The sequence below is a fragment of the Ascidia mentula genome, chromosome 3 (genome assembly GCF_947561715.1).
Source record: "Ascidia mentula chromosome 3, kaAscMent1.1, whole genome shotgun sequence".
Taxonomy (NCBI): Eukaryota; Metazoa; Chordata; class Ascidiacea; order Phlebobranchia; family Ascidiidae; genus Ascidia; species Ascidia mentula.
The window spans coordinates 697,842-718,377 of NC_138568.1; the positions used below are offsets into that span (position 1 = coordinate 697,842).

Consider the following 20,536-nt stretch of genomic DNA (forward strand, 5'->3'; position numbering starts at 1 on the left):
CAATTATCTTTTAATAAAAGAAGATTCTTAAAACTGGGAAAAAATTTTGAAGCATTTCAGAAACATCCATTTCCTGTGCTTATTATTTGCTGTTACTCACATAACCATCTTAGCAATCTGACAGCAGTCTTCGATCAGATTTTTTTCACAAATTAATTAACACTTTTAATGTTTATTGAAGCATAAATGAAACTACTCCTGGTTCAAATTTTTTTTTATTATATTGTTTGTTAGCTAAGCAGGGACTTCCCCCAACAGCTTGCACACAATATTCAGTCCTCAAACAACTAACTGGGGAACATGATTTTGTGTATCTCTAAAATATGTGTAGGTAAGCAATTTGAAAGCAGTGTTTTTATCAATAGTCGATCGTTCTTTGGACCGCTGCAAAGCATCTCCATTTGTCAGGAATGTAAAAAGGTTCCAATATATGTGGGAACGGAGTGTCAAAACCACATACCCTCTCAACTGGCGACTCCAGGTTTAGAAAACACTCTTTCTGTAAAGTTAGATGATGTTGTCAGATGGAAACAAAAATTCGCAAAATACCAGTTATCTTTACCTAAACAATGGGACAATACAGGGCATACACAATGAAAAGTTTACTACACTTTGCACATATACTAGTTTGAAACACTTTGGGAGGTAAACCACCTAAAAAATTACTAACCTTAATAATGACATATTTGTGCAGATGTTACTTTTTGTCGTATGTTCGAACAACATTATGGCAACTTGGATGATACTAAGGCTGCGTTTTCAACAACCAACCTCGTACTGAGTACTAACCTGAACAGTGGACGCAATTTCCCCAGCAAATCCACCAGTTTTCGGGGATTCATGGCTGACTACCAATCTTCCAGTTTTGGCAACAGACTGAAAAGTTTGTGTTTTAAAAATAAAACCAGCCACCAGATTTGTTGAAATCAACGAACTTACCTTACAAACAGTTTCACTGTCCCAAGGCAGGATTGTTACGAGGTCAATAACTTCACAAGAAACACCTAGCTGGCTTTGAGCCATTTCTGCCACTTCTTTTAAAACGTGGATCTAGAAATCAAGTCGGTTTGTTAAATGTGTCAACTGCACAGATTTGTTTATAAACTACTAAAGTTTTAAACTTTACATTTGTATATTTTGTAACAGTTAAACTTTTGCAAACTCATATAAAGTAGAAAAGTTATTTTATTTATTTTCAAAGCTGCAAAATCTGATACCTGTGTGCCGTAACCGACAAGTGTGACATCTTTTCCTTCAACAAGAACCTCTGCTTTCGAAAGTGGAAGAAGGTATTTTCCAACAGGAACCTCTTCCTCTGCATGGTATGAATAAAAATTTAAAACAACATAATTAAAAAATTAAATCATTTTTATTTTGCATGCAAGGTTGCTACGACATAAACAATAAATGTGAAATGGCACCGATAAAACCATCAGGGTTATCAAGTTAGGCCCCCATGTTTAAGGTGATTTGTTTCACAGAAAATCACTGTCTGATGTATAAAAGACCACAGCCAGTAATTTGTTTTTCTATGAGTCATAATTTACCCCAAAACTTAAAACTGATTTTTACTGCCTAAACCCTCTGTGTAACTTTAAGTATTTTTGTATTTTCTTTGAAAGTTTTAACTTACCGGCTGCTCTGTACAATATTTTTGGTTCAAGAAATATACATGGATTGTCATCCTCAACACAAGACAGCAACAACCCTTTAGCTTGGATTGGACTCCTTGAAAATTAATAACAACACAAAATAAATATTGTACTGTGATAGTTCATATATGTTAGTGGTGTGGCGAGATTATGGCTACAGTGATATCTTTACAATATATGAATAACTGTTAAAATCCTTGTATGACAAATGCATTGGAAAACTTTACCTTGGCAAAACAACTTTGAGTCCAGGTGTGTGGGCAAAGTAACTTTCTGGTGTCTGAGAATGATACAAACCACCATGACCAACAGCACCACACGGTGCACGGACAGTTAATTTTCCACACTCAAACAAACCACCAGATCTGTACCGATATTTGGCTGCTTCATTCACAATCTAGTAAATTTAAAAAAACTTTGTAAACAATAATGCAGTTTACAGATATTAGTGCCAAGCAAAACGAAAGAATCTTTTTGAAAAATCAGATTTTGGTTTTGATTTGTTAAATGAGGCATAGCTGATATGATAATTTCAAGGAAATTGAGTCAACTGGTACAAAGCAAGAACCATTTTTAAATTAAACAAACAATTACTTGATCAAACGCAGGGAAAATGTAGTCGGCAAACTGAATTTCTGCGATAACAGTTGAACCAGCAACAGCAGCGCCGATAGCGAAACCAACAATTCCCTGCTCACACAGAGGAGTATTAAAAACTCTGTCACGACCGTATGTGTCGAGTAAACCTTTCGTACATCGAAACACTCCACCAAACGCAACGTCTTCACCTGAACAAAAGTATTTAACATCAGAGGCTTAAGAACAAAATCATTATGAAGTACACGGTGATAAAGTTTGTTGCATGACAACTGAAATGTAGAGGTTCAGTGTTTCCAGAAGGGCATATGAATATGCCTGGAAGCATCAGTAAGTAACAGAAGCATAAAATAGTTAAACAAAATTAATTGATTAAAAGTAAATTATCTTCATTAGAAAACAAATTAAAAGAGTCATAACGGTTGTAACAAAGAAGATTAACAGCGAACTACCAAAGATAAGTGTTGTTGGATCATCCTTTAATGAAATGTCCATTGCACTTGTGAGGGACTGCAGATAACTCATTTTCTCTGTTGGTCCTGCAAATACAATGTGTGTTCAGTTCACTGCTAATATAGTGCCGGAAACAATGTTTTATCAAGACAAAACGTTTCTGTAAAAATGTATGCCACCATCAGATTAAAATATGGACCAGTCCATTAAGTCTCAGAATTCTAAGTAATTCATTAATAGTGTTCCATAGTGTGCTTAGTTTTTGCTAAATTGATGCAAACAATTACAGATAATCTGCACAGAAACAACTAGCCAATGCATTAGTATATGAAAAACATTCTGATAATCCATGTATTGTCCTTGCAAATATTCTCTGCACAAATTACAAACTCTCCCCTCTGGACTGTGTAAGATTGGAGAACGATCAGTTGCAGCAGAAATACGTTATATTAGAAACCTTTACATTGCTTTAAATGGAAAATCATTTTATTTCTTACCAAAATTTGTCGGTGGGTCGTCAGGTTTAAACACAAAATGTGCATTTCGCGTTTGACTTATAACGGAAGATGTAGATTTGAGCGATTCCTTGCAAAAAATTCGCTGCAAAAGACTTGAAGACAATTTGGTCAAACTGCCCGCCATTGCTCAGTTTGGGCTGAAAACAATTACAAATAAAAAATTGCTACAACCACCTTGTGTAAAGACAAAATTATGCAACAATTCATTACATCAGCACTTTCCTGCAAAAAATGCAAACGGTCTGTTGATTATCCAGTCAACCGTAACCATCCACGTGACAAAAGGGGGCGTGTTTCGTTTGTGTATAATTTCTATTTAAAAACTCGCACCTCGAACAAAATACTTTTTTGTTCATCTGAACACGTGTTGGCAATAATTTTTCATGCAAACCAACAGTGACTTGATTTTCTTGTATATTTTGTTTTGACAAACTTTATCTCCAGCATTATTACTGATGAAAAGTTAAAAAAGTTGTAAAGTTACGATGAAACTAAAACAATTTAATCTGATTAACCAACGGAATACTTGCCACAGTTTTTAAGACCAGAAGAGTGGCAGGGGGCAGGGGCTGAGCAGCAAATTTTTCATTTTCGTGTGAAAATAATGAACTAGTCGAAATTTTGCAATTGAAACACAACAGATGTTGGAGGCAACATTTGGACAGGGGACAATACTAATATAAGCTCGGGTGGATTATTTGCAGTGACCAACCACAGTACAAGTTACAACAACACACCTGTACGTTGCAAGTGGGAAGTTGTGACGTACCAAAATAGTGAGTCATCCATCTTTCAAGAATCCACGCAGAATCTGTCATACAACTAACACTGCTAATGCAATCTGATGATTTAAGTGAGTTGTCAAAAGGTTTAGGTACTTGAAGGAGGAAATTAAAATTTTCTAACCGAGGAAACAGCAGCCAAGCTACTTTCCTAGGAAGTTCTTGCGTGACGTAACGCTTTTTGGAGGTGGGACTGCTAACCTGCAACTAGCATAGGGAAAAGCAAAAGTAAAATACCAACAAATATAGAAAAGCATTCAGTAGTTTATGTTGTTTATTTGTAATCACAATCACTTGCTTTCATAGTTTCAAGATGCAGTAAATAACCAGACCTTTATAGTGTGAAAGTTAAAAAAACAAGTTGTCCATCAAATCAATTATACGGTTTGAATATAACATGTTGTTTTGGAAGTATTGAATCAAGTTCTACCCAAAACAATGTTTTTGAGCAAACACACCGTCTGTGTCTTACTCATGATGTGTTTGGTTACTCCGCCAACCGCCACAGGTGAGAACCCACCCATGTAGAGGGAGAGATAGACAGATACTTGCAGAAACTCGCTGTTTAGTTATAGGCCTAACCGCAGCTTACTGATAGTGATCTACGGTCTACATTTAAAAGTTAACGTTTTCTTAAAGTCGCCTATTATAACGACACTCATCTACACTTCCACTTAAGAGAAGTTCGAAACCACAATAATTAATGTTTTAACACAACATGCAGTACAGGATTTCGTGAACACAGCATTCCTGACGTACTATTGACGACATTCCACCATTTTATTTTAGATTTTATTCCAAGCGGGAAGATTTGTTACTCATCGGAAAACTGCACAGTTATCATCAACACCACAAGCAACGACAGCAGCGTTTTAATACAAGTAAGAAGTTTACACAGGACGTTGGTATTGAACTTGAAAAGCAACTTTACCTTCTTGCAGCTCGGTGCATGTTTTTCGTCTCCATGCAATGAAACAAACTTCAATTTAACATGCGAAACTTCGTGTGAAGAAGAAAACTGTTCCCTCCCAGAACCCTGTCCACATCTTGTTAATACTGAATGCTTGGATCTGTGCAACCGTACTGTAAACTTTACCACCGAAACCCTTCCTCATATAACAACACACATACCAGGTATAACTCAATTTGAATAAGCGGGTGATGACTTTCGGCGAAATATTTTGTCTATTATAAAACATAGGGCTCCTGTAGCTCAGTTGGTAGAGCGTTGGGTCTGGTTAGCCCAGGGTCGAGAGTTCAAACCTCACCGGGAGCTTGACTTTTCAAATCTTGCTCCAACTTGTGATCGCCAAGCAAGGACCAGCGTAGTGGGGCGTTTCTGCCTATCATGCCATTGCATGTAATATTACTGCGTTATAAAGCAAAGAATAGTATATGATATATGTTTTCAGAATAACAGATATACACGGTATGTAACATTACAACAAGAATTTAAATCAATTGGTCTCTATAGGATTTCCACGTCATAGCTGATATTGGAATTAAACCTGTTTCATTTCTGTCGCAGATCCCGTTACGACCACCGGTATGACAGAAACCACTCAGTTTACTACAGAGACCCAACATCCTCCATCCCACACTATAACACAACAAACTACATCACAGTCTGAAGGTGATTTCGATTCACATGTTAACGTATTTATGCAACTTTACTTGTGAATTAAGAACGTCGAAAATTTGCAAAATATTGAATAGGTCTTGTCTTGTGAATGCATTGTTTTCCGTTTTCGTGTTCTTATAAGAGGGTTAGGGTACCAAACTTTTTCGTGGACCAGGTATCGGTCGTGATCAAGTAATCTTGGTTAATAAAACAACATAATTTATCACCAAAACTGTCAGAATACACGAGACCAGTAAGTGCGTTACCACAGCACACACCACCTTTCTTTGTGTACGTAGGCACAACGGAAGGCAATAGAGTGCATCCAGATGACATATTTGTTGTCATTGTGTTTGTGGCTGTCATCTTCCTTGTGTTCGTCATTCTCATCACATATTACTTCACCAAAAGAGCGTAAGTGGAAATCAAACTTGATTAACTTGGGGATATTCAATCGAAATGTTTATATTCAGGAGGTTTTGTTGCTTTAAACCGAATGATGGACCAGAAAGTAACTTGATCAACCACGTCAGGTTTGGAGGTGAGCATTCAACAAACTATCATAACTTCCTGGTACCACAGTAAGAGTTTACTCGCTACTCTAAATTGCTGGTGCGGTTTTCTACAGAATACAAATAAAAACATACGACTCGTTTCTCCAGAAACCTTGGGTATTTGCAACATGCAATTAAAATCAAACAAGATATTTTCACCAAAATTCATCATGAACTTTAGCTCAAAACAACTTGTTTCACATCAGGTTCGGCTGATACTTTGAACTCCGTCCGTGGATCAGCAAATGACCCAAAAATACGCGCCACAAACCCAGTGAAGCGTGACGAGTCAATTAGCAAACCAACGGCAACCGAAACTAATATTCCATCGAAAGAAGAATTGACAAAAAACGAGTCCACGCCGGAAACACGTGACTACAAAGAGATCAGCGTCGCACAACTAGTTGCGTCACATCCTGTACACCGCGGGGATGATGACGTAAGTACAGGTGATGACTCAGCAATATCAGACAGATCACGTGATGGAACAAGCGAAGCGGAAACAAAACCCGAAAAAAAGTTTATAATAATTGAAGAGGAGAAAGATGAAGTGATCTTCGCAGAGTCCGGGGCCGGACCGAAAACCCCAATAAAGACTCAATATTCCACAGTCCTCGATGCAGTTCCAACCAGAAGGAAATCGTCGCGTCATAATTACCAGGATGTTTTCAAATATCCGTCACTCTACTCGAGTCTGCAAAGCATAAAAGAAGCGAAAGTCAATCGAACGAGTAATTACGACTCGCTTGTACTCGGCAAAACGTTTGCAAACCCGTACAGCCCAACTATTCAACCGTACGCTGACGTTGGAGGGGTGAGGTCAATGAGTCAAGGTCAAGGTCAGAGTCCCGGAAGAAGAAGCAACCTTGAAGTGAACAAAAGGCTCTCAAGGACTCTTGATCGAAGGTCAATGCAGGGGAATAACTTCCAGATGACCAACATGAGTTTGGACGCAGTTTTCAACGAAAACGATGAAAGAGATTTCGTGAATCTCCGGCCGAGGTCTGCGGACAGTGTGATTCGAAGTCATCCTCGCACGATTGTGGAAAGCAAAAGTTTTGATAAAAACGATGACTCTGACTACGAAGAGTTATGACGTCAGTGCGGAAGTCGAATTCCCACTGCTTGTGAAATAAGGTTGAGTTAAAACCGCGACAATGGCAGGAAATCAAGCAACCTTAAAACTGAAAACAGCGTTTTTAAATTTAGTGCGAAATATTCCCAACGCGATTGCTTCCCTTATTACTCGATTGTGATGTCACAGTGGAATCGGACGCAATGGCAATATAAAGAAGAATGGTTGTCGCACAATTCACGATACCAACACCATGAATGTTGCGAAAGCTTTCACGTTTATTTTATATTATCCCACGTGTTGTGTTAAACCCAACGCGTCCCCACATACGTTAGATTAATTCATATATGTCGTCATCAGTGGGTCGGACGGTTTCCTGTTATTTCTCAGTGTGACTGCGGGGTCGTGAACGCGTGTCAACCTTTTCTATGGTCGTTTACAATCAACGCTCGATTCGATGAACGCGAAGCGAAAATTACATTTGCTAAAATAAACAAACGTCCTTGTGTGACCCTAACTGTAGTTGAAGCGTTATTTCTGTACACAGGCATGTTGATATGAGGTTGTCAATCACTTCCAGGTACGCACTAAAATATTTACTACACGTATTCGGCTCCGCATGAGTTGTTTATTTCAACAAAAGTTACATTTAAAGATTTTAAAAATCACTCGTCAATCCAGGGGTCTTGTGAGAGAAAAAGTTCCGGTGTCTTGGAGATCCCACGAAATTATCGGCGAAACTCAACAAGGAATCCCACAGTTTTATAGCAAACAATGGTATGCGTGGCCCCTGTTTGTTATTCAAGGGGCTCTAGGCGCCCAGGGGCCCCAGCTGCACCCCTATCTCGTGGGGCCTGCGTCAATCAAATGAGTTGTTCTATTTTAACGACAACAAACTTATTTTTGTTTCACTTTTTTGTGATGTTTGTGTTGATCATTTCTACACTCTGTTAAAAACAAAATTTTTCGCGTCACACGAAATGAAAAGTTATGAATCAAGAATCGCCACCAACAATAGCGCGTATGCGTAAAATTAGTTGTGTCGTCATAAAGGAAAAGGCCTCGTTCGTACGCAAAACGGAAATTAAACTATTGTCGACCTAAGGTTAACAAACGTTATTGTGACGTCACACATAATTTAAACATGCATTGTAGGTGATTTCAGCAAAACGTTAGAACCGCGTGACTCTCTCGTAACACTTGCGGATGGCAGTTGTGCAGTCGTGTTCTGATAAACAGTTTGACATTTGTTTTATCATAAACTCGTAATTACGTTGTTGCAGATGAACGCAATTAACCGCAATCTTTCATAACGCGATGGCGATTGTTTTAAAATATTCACACAAAGGTTTTTCGAACAGTCAACGCTAGTTCAGTTATAATTCTGACTTAATTATATTTCCCGCAGAAAGAAATCAATTCTATGTATTGTGAAAATATGTTGGGATACTTGTTACTGGTTGTGGGGACTTGTTCAATTCTTGTCGCCGGTAAGTTTTAGTTGTTTTGACAAAAATACAATTCGTGATGTTTTTGTAATTTTTTGTGGAAAACCAACTTTTTAAAAATATTTTTTGTCGTTTCTTCGCAAAATTGCCGTTAGGATTTTGTCCATAGAAGGCCTATGTAATTTACCAATAACACGAACAATAAGTTTCGTTTCAAATTTCATGCCCAACAGAAAGAAGCCATTCTTCCCAATAGAAAAATCGATGTACCTGGCATAAAACTTTACAACAGAAGGTCTAAGATGTTATGGTATGAAGCGTTTTGTTGTTTTTTGAAGGCAAAAACTATTCAGAGTGGACAGAATGGCTTCCTTGTGGTTCAAGATGCTACAAAACCGAAACGTCCAGATACAGACTCTGTTTCAACGAAACGGTTGATGAGGTTTGCACGTTCGATGACATCCACGACGTAATTTGTGTTTTTTTTAAAAAAAACTTTATTTTCTGGATATGGAAACAAACAGTTCCTGGATGGAGGAATTTATCAAACAAAGTGTTTTTAAAACCCTTTCGTTTTGCACTGCTTATATCTCGCCAATACGCAAATTATAATAAGTTTCGTTAATTCTTTAAAAACAAAGACATTGAAACAACTTAGGAACAATATACAAAAAGTTACGTCACAGGAAAGGCATAGTTACGTCACATAAAAAGGCTTTTCGGATAACCCAGCAGTAACGTTGCGCACTTCGGCGACAACGCACACACGCTTAAGATTCCATTATGAAATAAAAATAAAAATCCTTGTGAAATAAATTACTTAGGATTTATTACAAAAGCCCATCATTATTCAGTGGAGGTTCTGTCTCCCGGATCGCTGCTACATCCTGGATCTGATAGAACTCCACGTCCCCTGCAATGCGACGTGTGCAAAGAGCGGCATCAGACAACACTATAGAGTGTGCAGGACGGGTCAGGTGATCAGCAGGGCTTGTAACAACTACAGGAGTTACCCGTGCACGAAAACTTGCGCCGCGGGTTCAAATCCCACTACCGGTGGTTTTGATGTGACGACAGCGCAGGGCAGCAACGCTGAGACGACGACGAGAGATTCCCAACCTGGAGATCCCGAACTAACAACGACTGCGGCTGGAATTCCAACACCGGGTGGGAAAACCTTGCTCACGTTCTTCGTGTTTAAAGTCAACGTTTCAGTGAAAGCATTTGTAACTTGCTCGCAGGATGTTGCTTTTTTTGGAGTATCTTGGGAAATAATCACCACTGCATGTTTTTTTTTATATTTATAGCAGCACCTAGTGAACAATGCAAATATAATTTCATTTAGATGCAAAATATTGAAATATTCAGTCATTTTAAATACCCCAATTTCCATAAGTAACCGCCACCATGTTGATTTGTAATTTCCTCATCCCAATCCACATCACACCGTTTTCTCTGTAGATTCTTGTTCGAAAATTCCTCTTTTACCAAGTAGTTTTATGTTTACAGGTGGAATATCCAATGAGAGGCCCAGTGATTATCGGTGGGTTTGGATCCTTGTTGGTTTTGGAACTGTCTTCATCATAATGATCGTAATTCTCTCTGTCGATTACTGGCACAGGAAGTGAGTCGGTCGCGAGGATGGACATAACATACTTGATACAATTCATTAAAGTAGTTGGAAAAGGAATATTATGTTCTGTATTCATTGTGCGTCGTACACTCATTGGCGATTAGTCATGCCATGTTGTCGATGGTGGGAAATAAGGTTCCGTTTGAACTGAAAGTTGGAAATGAGATAAAAAGTTGAAGCGTGTTAAAAGTTTCCGCATAGCAGAGGGTACAATGGGTCCAAAGCTTCTTGTAGATACAGAAAGTGCATGAGGTTGTAACCCATCCTTATGAAGCATTGGTTTACGTTCATTCCACGCAGCTTTACTTACTAACATAAAGTCGAGAGTTTAAATGAGTTCAGCCCTGAACCTCACTTGCATTACAGACACAGAACCGAACGCAGCAAGAGGTTGGAATCGCCTGCAGAGTCGGCAAACAACTCAATACGAAACAAACCACTTCCCCCACCGCCAGGTCTGGATATACCTTTTATGTCATCGACTTGCGCAATTTATATCATGATATTACGTGACGTCAGGCTGGCATATCGGCGGCCATAAGTCTGATACAAGGTGCTGTTAAGAAAAAATCGACTCCTCATCTGGCTATAATCGTTATAGCAATCATCCGGTTTTCTTTTTTACTATAGTATATCTAGGAGCAGTTGAATGTTAAAGCGCATTGTAGCAAACTAACAACAAGGATTGTTTCGTTTCAAATGAAACGTTACAACGTGATGACAATGTATGCGCAGAAATGACGGCGCGTGAGGCGGAACGTCACCATGGCAACCAGCCATTCTCGTACACGATGAGATTGGAGCGGAACCGAACGAAGTCCGACCCGGGTTCGCTTTCATACGACAGCACGGTGACCGATTTCACCTCTCACAGTGCCCTCACCACCCCGTCCAAAACCCCAGCCAAACCGACACCTCCTGCCACTAGCTGGAGCCCTCCACCGAGATGGAGCCACACGGAAGCAGGACCTGTGATGCGTTTGAGTGAAAACAACACTTTCACCACGGTCAGCGCGAGTGTTCATGAGAACGAGACCAACGAAAGCAGGGGAAAGCCGAAGAGTTTGGAGGAATGGATCGAAACGGCCGAGAAGTCCGACTGCAGCTACAACGAGTTGGTCAAGGCAACACCCTATAAACAACACAATGGGTAAACAATGAGAGCTATCTCCCGCTTGTCTTACAACATGGTGTCACAGGGGCAGATCCGAAAATGTAAATAAGATTGTTCTTCTATTTTATTATCTGTATGCGTACAAATGTTGTGTATTTGTCCAAAAATCACTTTTCCCAGCTAATTTTCAAAAGATCAAAAGTTCTAATTTTAAATATTCCTTAGGAAATTAAGTGTGCTTTTCATTTGCGTAAAATGCGAACTTATTTTAACCAAAGTTGGTTGAGATGTTGTAAATACATGGTTGCGTGCCCGGATGTTTGCGTCACACAAGGAACCACACTCTCAGTCACTAATTAGTCAGAATGCGATGAGATACAAATCAGACGAAAGCTTTGGATGAAATCACAAGACATATGTCTGTTGCAGTGGAAAGCCAAGCAATATAGTTCTTTACGAGGCAGTTGACAGTTTGCCAGCAAGAACAATGCAAAAGTCAAAATATTATGTTTCTCGAAAATGTAAATTGCATCAATTTCCAGTGAGGTAGAGATGGGTGACAGAAATAATATAACAAAATAATAAATGAGCGCGTTTTGACGCACAAAGCGACGCTTTAACATGACAACTGTCCTATTGGCAACTTCACGTCGATTTTACTTTAGTTGACGTTTCGTCTCCCATCTGGCGAGACTTCTTCAGTTTGATGCGGCAGCGATTCAACGTGTAAAAAAAAATACCGTAACACGCTCGAAAAAAAGATTACGTCGGCATCGCTTGCAGTGTCACGTGACAGAGAGTTCAATGAGGCAAAACAAGTTTTAGATGGATTTATCCAACTTTCAGGAAAATATTTGGAAAAATTATCACATTTCCATTCACAAAACAAATCACGTTTTACTTTGAGCTTTTATATCTTAATATAGGTATTTTACTTATTGTTGCAGGATTGTATGACATCACAAATGCGATTAATCACCTCTTGTTGTGTCATTATAATTCTGTTTGTGACGAGGGTAGCATCTGTCACAGGTGAGGCGTACGCAAGTGTTAAATGTAACAAACATTAGTTGTGGAGGAAATTGACGTCAAATGTATTTTTTTATTTACGTCATCCCTACTTCTGTGAGGCAGTTTTGTCATTTTTTGTAGATCCATTTTCCTGGAGCGTTTGGGGACCATGTCAGTTTTCAAGTTGCTTCAGAGGAGAAATCCAGATAAGACAAAAGCTGTGCAGTCCAGGACAACTCTGTGGAACAATCTTTGAAGTATGATGACGTAACTTTTTGTTCAGTTACCCCATAAAAGTAGAAAACCAGATCAGGATTCTTGCCAAAGTGAACCCGGATTTAAATCCCTCCCGGGGATAAATTGTTTCCTATCTCAACAGTTACCATGTATTACAACTTTTTGCTACAACTTACAATTACGCATTTTTTCCCGAATGGCGAAAAATACCACCTGACAAGATTGATCAAGTAGTATAGAACCCGTAATAATAACCACAGTATATTTTGCAGTCCAGGTCGTGTACTTTGCACTACTGTCCACTCAACAAGACAACATCCACCATCATCAAACCTTGCAATGGAAGTTGCGACAAACCCGGGTGGTTTGAAACATCGCTGAGTTGCATCGATGGGGATTTACCGGTTCATAACGTCTGCAAATTCCTCCAGACAACCTGTACAGGTGAATGTACAACGACAACAACAGGAAATACAAAAACAACAACACAAAGTCAACAATTGACCAAATTCGAACAAACGGAAACGACGACCAAGAGTAGTTCAACAAAAACAAGCGTTGCCACAGATCCATCATCAACTACGTCATCAAATCCATCATCCACTACGTCATCGACAAACAGCCAGGAAGTTACAACAGATCGCGGAAAAAAATCTACAACTGATTTTCCAGGAGAGGTTTTCACTGGCAGGCCGTCAACTCACGTGATCATCGTTGAATCCACGTCTCACACCGAAGCTCCCAAACCAGGTGACAATAATTATGTTGCGAATACTGGTGCACATATACCAGCCATTGTGATATATTTCTAGGCGTATATAACTTCATTACAGGAACGACCATATCAAATTAAATAGTTTTATTATTCAGGTGTCATCCGCAACACACAGAGGTTTACGTGGATAGCTGTTGGTGTGGTTTGTGGTTTGATACTGTTCGGAATAGCATGCGCTTACATCATCTACAAATGGTAAGTTACTACCGCTACTGTGGTATTGACCTGAGTAACTCTAGTTTGCTGCTCAGGTCAAAGTTGTACAAGAAGACTGAAACCGACCATTCAACAACGCAGCGATCATTTGACACGCGAGGTCGGTGATATTTAAAGTTACAATAGGGGAACAAAATTTCCTTAGGGATTGACACACGACAAAATCTTTTGCAAGTTTAAAAATTTTCTGTCACAATATCTTTAGATCTCACGGAATTCATGTCGAATTTTTAAATATCTTAAATATTTTGTACTAAGCTTTGTAAAGTCCCCCTGCCACACTGTATGATGATGTCTCAACACAATGTAAAACCTTGGTGTTTTAGACGGAAACACAGAATCCACAAGTTACAACACAATCGAACTAAGAAGGCCAAGCAATCAGAGATACAGAGTTCTGGCATCCACGTCATCATATTACGATACTCTGGACAGAAACATGCGACACCCAACTGTCACGAGCAATGTGGAAAGTTTGCCCGAAGTGGGCGACATAGAGCAAGGTTATGAATACGTGGATATTCCAAAGTACGACATCGTGAAAGGGATCCCAACGAGAGGTGTTGAGGAAAACGTACCACAGTTGCCAGTAAAAAAGAAGGCTTTATCTCCATTGCTAAGACTGCAAGAACCCGATTTCATACAGGATAACATCATGTATTCCACGCCTGCGTTGGGTGAGGTTGCATTCCACAAGTACGAGAAAGTGAGGGACGGATATTCTCATTTGACGCCGCCACCTGATACAAAACGTTACGATCAACTGGATTTGGCAAAAACTTTCTCCAATCCTTACGTCCAAGCAGCAAGTACAAGTACGCAAACAGCCCCACCAAGTGACAATATTCATTACGAAGTACCTCCACTAAACGTCAGAAAAGCGCATTTCTCTTCGACGTCTGAGTCTTACGACACAATTCCACAAGGAGGTTTAAAAGGAACGCTCACCAGCGCCTCCAGTGACGACTACTCACAATTGTTTCAAGTACAAAGTAATGTAAAGCGTAGTCTTTACGATGACCCAGCGCTCATGGGATGTAGCGGACAACCACCCAGACAACCTAAACAACATTACTCAACTCTGGACACCGAACAACATAATCTATCTGATACTTACGACACTGTACAACTGGGTGGAGGTCATGTTGCCAGCAAACACACTGAAGGTTACTCCAAACTGTTTACTTCACAGAAACAAGTCGAAAACAACGAAAATACATACGAACTTCCAGTTAAACCAAACAACTTCAAGCGTTTGTGAAGACAAATGTTTTTTGATTAATATTTTTTTGCTTTTCAATTTGTCTTTGTGATGCGTGATAAAATTTAACTAAAAAACGTAAAAAAGGCTTCAGAAAATTGCAACCTTTAAACGTCAACATCTGGTTACAGAGTCATGGGCTCCTGATTGAATTGTTCATGTGCGTAGTAGATTTAAGTGCAAAATAAAAATGATTTCATTTGAAGTTCCACGCCTAGTTTGTCAAAGAGGAATGCAGTGTAACAAACCTTGCAAACCAAGTACACAACTTCCTAGCAGAAAGACCATAGGTGTCACACAAAGTCATACATCAAACACGCCGTAACTTCATTAGATGGTTGCAAGAACACAGTACCTTTAAACCTGTAAGGTTGGCGTTGAATAATACTGAATTCAAAAAACTTACGCCAGGAAGCAGTGAAAGAGGTGGCATCCTTTCAACAACTTAATGTGAAAACAGTGCACGGGCGGAGAAGGCGGATGGATCTTTAGGTTCATGTATTTAATATTTTCTTAGGTCGAATTACTTCAAACAAAAATAAGAGGATAACATCAACCCCACCATATATACATGCACTGGACTTGATTGGGCGGTTGCTGAAGTTGGACAGCATCCGTCAGAATGTTCAAGTATGAAAGAATATATTGTGAGGCAGTTGACAGTTTGCCAGTTAGAGCAATGCAAGAACGAAAATATTGTTTTATTCGGAAATATAAATTGCATCAATTTCCAGTGGGGTAGAGATGATTGACAGAAATGTCAGAACAAATGAGCACGTATGCGCTCTAAGCCAGGGTTCTTAAACCTTTCAAGCTCGCGGCACACTTTGATCCTTTTAACTCGCTTGCGACACACCAAAGTCAGTTCAAGATACAAAAGTAAAGTTATTAACGTAGACCTGGTCAGGTAAACCAATTCCTTTGATTCGGGGCTGCTTTTACTTCCAAACGTTGTTTATTTTTATTTAGTGTCATTACGGAAACCGACAAATGCAGTGAAAGTTTATGATATTTTAATATATTTTCTCGCGGCAAACCAGAACCCGCTTCACAGAACACAGTTTGAGAAACCATGGTCTATAAGCGATGCCTCTACTTTAGAAACATCTTTCCGGCATTTAGTAACTTAGATTTTATTTTCACCGATGTTTCGTCTCCCGTCCGGCATCGCGTGTAGCGTCACGTGACAGAGAGTGCAATAAGGCGTAACCACAATTTTAAGGTTGATGTAGGTCAATATTTCACCCCTAAATAAAGGTATTTTTCAGTATTGTATGACATCACAAAATGCGATTGATCACCTGTTGTTACGTCATTGTATTGCTGATTGTTACGAGTGTAACATCTGTCACAGGTAAAATGTAAGCACGTGTTAAAATAACAAAGTAAATAAACACTGGTCGTTTCTTTTATCAACATCATCTATTTCTGTGAGGCAGTTTTTTTATTTTTTGTAGATCCATTTTCCTGGAGCGTTTGGGGACCATGCAAGTTTTTAAGTTGCACCAGAGGAGAAATCCAGTTGAGACAAAAGCTGTGCAGCCCAGGACAATTCTGTGGAACAATCTTTGACGTATGATGACGTAACTTCATTTACAAACTATGTTTTCTAAATTGTTGTTCGTCGATCCCATCTACCAAGTAAAAAAGCAAAAATATCGGAATTCTCGCCCAGGGCAATATGGTTTTAAATCCAGTTTGGGGGTAAAATTACTGACTTCACAAGGACATGTAATATGCACTACGAGGAGACGTTATGCTACAACTCACAATCAGACTTTTTTTTCTGAATGACGAAATGTACAATGATTCGTAAAGTATTGAGTGCTTGATAATAACCACAGTATATTTTCCAGTCCAGGTCGTGTACTTTGCACTACTGCCCACTCAACAAGACAACATCCACCATCATCAAACCTTGCAATGGAAGTTGCGGCAAACCCGGATGGTTTGAAATATCGCTGAGTTGCATCGATGGGGATTTACCGGTTCATAACGTCTGTAAATTCCTCCAGACAACCTGTACAACGACAACAGGAACTGCAAAAACAACAACAACACAAAGTGAACAATCGACCAACTTCGCACAAACGGAAAGGACGACCAAGAGTAGTTCTATTGAAACAACCGAAGCTTCCAAAACAGGTGACAATGATTATGTTGCGCAATGCCTCATATCAAATGCTGGTGCCCATGTGTTACCGTAGTTGCTGTGATGTGATTGCGAGGCTTGCTTGGTATGCACATTGTACGGAAGGGAATTTTGTTCAGATCCCGAAAATATGAATTACAGGGATCCAGGTAGCGACACCAACAACGTTAAGTGTTGGTTCGTGACGTGAGTCCCACACAAACTACAAACACATTACGTCACATCCTGGTCACGATGAAGGTGCAGTAGCAGGTGCTAGGAAAAACTTGATTCCAAGGCTTTATATTTCTGATCACGCGGGGATTCGAACCCACGATATCTTGGTCAGGGATTCCGATGTTTTCAACTGAATTTTAGGGTTGGGTGCCTGTTTTTTTTAATGAGGAACGCTTCACGATATAGCCCCAACGTGTGACGATATGCTTTTCGAAATTCTACCACAAACCAGCAGTAGAGCGCAACACACATAAAAAGCAATTAACATTTCTCATTGAAGAAAAATTAATCCAAATCGTTTTTTTAACAACACGGGGATTCGAAGTCGCCCTGGCACGATCAGTTTTCTTGGTGAATGGATCGGGCTCCGAACTTACGACACAATTTATCACGGAGGTTTAAAGCAACGCTTACGAGTGACGACCACGCACAGTTGTTTTTAAAGTAGTGTAAAGTGTGGTAGAGGTCTCTACGATGACTCAGCTCTCATGGGATGAAGCGGTTACTGAACAAACAACCCATCTGATGCTTACGACACTGTACAAATGGGTGGTTGCTTGCAAACATATCAAATGTTACATGTTTTTTATAAAGTAATAAAACAAGCTTAGGAAATTTCTTTCATTCGTCGGATGGTTGTACATGAAACACTTAGTATTAGCGACAATCTATTGCACACAACAGACACCGCGGTTAGTTTTAGTTTTTAATTAAGTTTTTTTTGCGCTATCGCATAAAGCAATGCGAAGTCTTGGTTGTTCGAATTGATCACAAAGTGTCGACGCACAGACAAAAATCCTTACACGTCAGGTTGTATTGGTTGTGCGATGTTTAATATCAACCCACTATACAACTTCCTTGTTATAATCACCCAATGGAAAGTCACACAGTCAACCATGCGTCACCACATGACTCAGTAGTTTTAGGCAGTGCAGACCTTTAAAACCTTGGGATAAATTCGAAGTAAACACACTGTAACGATGTTGGAAGGTTAAAAACGCAACCGCACCTCACTTAGAAATTATTACGTTAGTGTTCCTGCAACAACTTACAGTCTTACAACGTAACAAACAACGGTTGTGACTCAGCATTTTAGGTTTATTTCGGCCAGAATAGCTAAGCTGTATTGTTTAGTTGTTACGCAATCAGAAAGAAACATTGGTTTTAAGACGTCAATAGATTTTTAAAGTTGTAATACAAAACTTTGCGATTGAAATAACGTCAGCATTTTTCTGGCCCAACGAGCTGCAACTGTGTGCAGCAAACAACTTTAAACCAAAGTAATTGCGTCGTATATGTGTTGTTTGTTTTGCTTTTCCCAATATAGGATGGTTTGGATGTTTTACTACATGCATTCCCCTGGAGGTTTAATTGTGTCAATCTTCAAGATATCCACGTGTACAGCTTGGGTCCGAAAGATTGTTTAACTTATTGCATGTGGTTTGAATGTTATTGTAACCAAGCGTGTTATAATAGCAACGAGACGCACAATAAGTGTGTGATTTAGTGAGCAGAATGATATTCTGGCTTTTATTGTCAAGTTTTTTTCTACTTCTCGTCTCCAGCAAAGGTTTGTGCATCAGCCATACTTGATTTACACATGAAAAAATATTAAGAAATAAAAGAAGCAAGATAGTCGACTTTAACATGATTCACCCTAATAAAGGTTTAAACTCTCAGAAGCGAAAAAAGTAACAGAAGCTGCATCTAATAAAAAAATTAAATAACAAATCGAAATGCATTGTGTGACAGGACAGAACATAACATGGAGTGAGTGGACGAATTGCAGTGAGACTTGTTATTCAGGGTACCAAGTACGTCTTTGTACCGGTAATTCATGCCCAACCACATATGAGGTAAACGATGAACTCGGATTTAATTTACACATATATAGTGGAGTGGAGCTTTATGCCTTTTATTATCTTTCAATTGACAGTGTATACATTAAACACTTTTACGTTTACAGCAGCGAGCTTGCAACACAAATGTATGTGCCAATCTACGCACAGAATTCACCATCACTGTTCCTTGCAATGCGACTTGTAACATGGAAGGGTTCGAAGGTCAAACTCGATATTGTCTCGATGCTGGGAAAATTATTCCAGATGCTTGCAACCAACCTTACCCTAAACCATGTACAGGGTCCTGCCCAACAACAACAACCCAAGATCGCACAGAGGAAATGACACTATCAAATACAACTACACTGAACATTACACTTGCTGATAATTCGACACGTACATTAACAGGTTAGCACAAAAGTACGTTCATATTTCAAAGAAGCCGTCACATAACAATCAAATATTGTCAAATTTAGATTTGACAAGATCGTCAGTTGCAGTTAGAGGTATTGTGATTGCGATTGGAGTTACTGGAAGTTTCCTGATGATAATTGCAACCTTGGGATTAAGTGTTTTCTGCTTCAGGTACGAGCCAAGAAACGTTCGCCATTTAACAACGGAAAATTTATTTCTCTGGATCGGAAAATAAAGTTAAAACATAGAAACAATCAAACGTTATCCATTTTCAACATCAACTTCTCCTTATCTTACAGGAAAAGAAGAAAAAAAACATCTGACCCAAGCAAGAAAACAAATGAAACAAAAGGTAAAAGTTTGCCCTGAGATTCGCAATCTATGTAACCGTGTTCCTGACTCCAGAGTAATGAAACATTACTTTGCAGAGCCAGTTTATTGCAATGAAAAAAGCGTTGATTTCGACGACAAACCGTCCTATGTTAACGTACAAAAGATACACAGCAATCCCCTCCAAGATCAGCCAATAAGCGATCAGCTACCAGAAACCGAACAACAAATCAGCAACCAACAACTTTATGAACAGCCAATCAGATTTGATCATCCCGATTACATCACAGTTACCGGATGAAATGTCCACACCAGTGTCGACGTGCACTACGGACTATATCTATACGGCACTATTCTTTAGTATTTTACACCTAAGCAGTGACATTGAACCAAGCTAATCGTTCACATCTTTCTTAGTGCCGTGATATGTTTCCCGCACATATTCTTAACAATCCTTTATATTTATGAAATATAATCAACCTGTGGTTGTTGTGAGATTCAAATCAGTTATGGCTGCAACGATAAGTTTGGCGACAAAATTGTTTTTCTACAATGAATGGTCGTCATTCACAAAATCAAGTTATGTTCCAAAAAATACCTTTCTTCGAGAAACATTGCAGTGCGTGTTTGAATACT

General features: G+C 39.2%; 2 protein-coding genes across 2 annotated transcripts; one reads left to right on the forward strand and one right to left on the reverse strand.

Annotated features, from left to right (window-relative positions):
- Positions 1-162: 162 nt before the first annotated feature.
- Positions 163-3,438, reverse strand: LOC145894989 (2-oxoisovalerate dehydrogenase subunit beta, mitochondrial-like). Its single transcript, XM_082983728.1, has 9 exons — positions 3,200-3,438; positions 2,702-2,788; positions 2,247-2,440; positions 1,880-2,049; positions 1,634-1,728; positions 1,218-1,315; positions 940-1,050; positions 790-876; positions 163-499 (listed from the first exon to the last, which is right to left on the reverse strand). The coding sequence occupies exons 1-9, from the start codon at positions 3,342-3,344 to the stop codon at positions 359-361; spliced, it is 1,128 nt and encodes a 375-aa protein (XP_082839854.1). The 5' UTR covers positions 3,345-3,438; the 3' UTR covers positions 163-358.
- An 887-nt stretch (positions 3,439-4,325) lies between these two features.
- Positions 4,326-7,705, forward strand: LOC145894975 (uncharacterized). The gene is made up of 7 exons (XM_082983706.1): positions 4,326-4,510; positions 4,792-4,883; positions 4,944-5,136; positions 5,531-5,635; positions 5,923-6,037; positions 6,097-6,164; positions 6,384-7,705. The coding sequence occupies exons 1-7, from the start codon at positions 4,441-4,443 to the stop codon at positions 7,271-7,273; spliced, it is 1,533 nt and encodes a 510-aa protein (XP_082839832.1). The 5' UTR covers positions 4,326-4,440; the 3' UTR covers positions 7,274-7,705.
- Positions 7,706-20,536: the final 12,831 nt, after the last annotated feature.

What these genes read in the sequence shown, in the direction of transcription:
- LOC145894975 (XM_082983706.1), top strand. Translation starts at nt 4,441, where the DNA reads ATGTTTTTGAGCAAACACACCGTCTGTGTCTTACTCATGATGTGTTTG. An exon ending in ACAGCAGCGTTTTAATACAA is followed by an intron (nt 4,884 to 4,943) that starts GTAAGAAGTTTA and finishes ACCTTCTTGCAG; the next exon opens with CTCGGTGCATGTTTTTCGTC. An exon ending in TATTACTTCACCAAAAGAGC is followed by an intron (nt 6,038 to 6,096) that starts GTAAGTGGAAAT and finishes GTTTATATTCAG; the next exon opens with GAGGTTTTGTTGCTTTAAAC.
- LOC145894989 (XM_082983728.1), bottom strand. Translation starts at nt 3,344, where the DNA reads ATGGCGGGCAGTTTGACCAAATTGTCTTCAAGTCTTTTGCAGCGAATT. An exon ending in TTTTCCCTGCGTTTGATCAA is followed by an intron (nt 2,050 to 2,246) that starts GTAATTGTTTGT and finishes TAAATTTACTAG; the next exon opens with ATTGTGAATGAAGCAGCCAA. An exon ending in ACAGTGAAACTGTTTGTAAG is followed by an intron (nt 877 to 939) that starts GTAAGTTCGTTG and finishes CAAACTTTTCAG; the next exon opens with TCTGTTGCCAAAACTGGAAG.